At 32.7% G+C, this 1,159-nt stretch overlaps 1 protein-coding gene across 1 annotated transcript in view; it reads right to left on the bottom strand.

Moving 5' to 3' along the window:
• Positions 1 to 963: 963 nt before the first annotated feature.
• Positions 964 to 1,159, bottom strand: part of LOC111832359 (defensin-like protein 43) — a 1,169-nt gene continuing 973 nt past the window's right edge. The window contains exon 2 of the mRNA XM_023788669.1: positions 964 to 1,134. Coding sequence (XP_023644437.1) covers positions 980 to 1,134 — 155 coding nt within the window. The 3' untranslated portion in view covers positions 964 to 979. The remainder of the gene's footprint in view (positions 1,135 to 1,159) is intronic.

The following is a 1,159-nucleotide window of genomic DNA, read 5'->3' as shown; positions in this document are numbered from 1 at the left end:
CATTTTCACATTTGAGAACAAAAAAATAGAAAAAATAGACCTAAAGTTATTTCCGGTCAGCTATTCGACTACTTTACAATAAAAATGGGTCCCATAGTCTGAGAATCGTTTTTTCGAAATAAACGGCCTTTGCGACGCTGCCCCTCTCTCCACCCTAGTTGAGCCAGACCTGTATATACTTCTTGTTGTAGTGTTTCTCGTGCCAACAAGACTAATGGCCATAACCACCTTATCAACTTCATTTATTCTTGTGACTATGACCAACTTGTCTACCATCTCCCATCGTGGAAATCCGTTAGACAAACTTTGATCTCACATGTATTAACTAGCTTATTAGCCTTTGCTTCAAAGCTCTCTTGGGTTATTTTTTTAACTCATATTATCTATCTTTAGATGCCTTGCTTGTTTTTGTTCTAAAACTTTGGATTTATGTATCCTTCTCTTTGCACTAATATTTATGATTTATAAATCAAGTTTTTGGCCCAAAAAAAAAAGTGAAAGATATTAGAATCTAATCTTGAAATTGCAAAGAACGACTTGGTACTTTGCTATACTATTGCAAGGAGAAAATTTATCATAATACCTTGTTTCCTTATCATTTTCAATATAATACCAACAAAAAAAACAAAACTGATCAATTGTTTTAATTTTATAATAGTTACAATCATTTGTAAACGTAACATATAGTTCACCTTAAGGAATTTCTTTTTTCTTTTTCTCTCTCTTTAAGTTTTACCAAACCTAAATCCAAACTAATTTTAACAAGTATACATAAATCATAATTACCTCCTCATTTTCTCCGCCTTAATAACTGAAATAGCAATAAAAGAACTGTATGGTTGATAGTAGTTCAGACTTTTTTAATAAGAAAACTATAATCGTTAAACAATTTTATATTTTCTCATTTAATTTATTATTTGTAGCAAAACAACAAAAGAAAGAAAAAAACGTATGAATGCAAATACAAGACTTGTTTCTATCACTTGGTGCAACAACATTTGTTTCCGAAAGAAGTAGCACATCTCCCAGATGTGAACCCAGCCTTCCTACAATCCGCCGCACATTTACCATCACCGTACGTCGGCGAACAAGTGTTCTTGCACATATCATCAATTCTCCCAGAAGGTTTGATCTCTGCATGTCCACAAAGTCACGACAT

The sequence above is a fragment of the Capsella rubella genome, unplaced genomic scaffold, assembly GCF_000375325.1.
Source record: "Capsella rubella cultivar Monte Gargano unplaced genomic scaffold, Caprub1_0 scaffold_1, whole genome shotgun sequence".
NCBI lineage: Eukaryota > Viridiplantae > Streptophyta > Magnoliopsida > Brassicales > Brassicaceae > Capsella > Capsella rubella.
The sequence above is the reverse complement of the archived record's forward strand: the minus strand, read 5'-3'. Positions and strand labels throughout refer to the sequence as shown.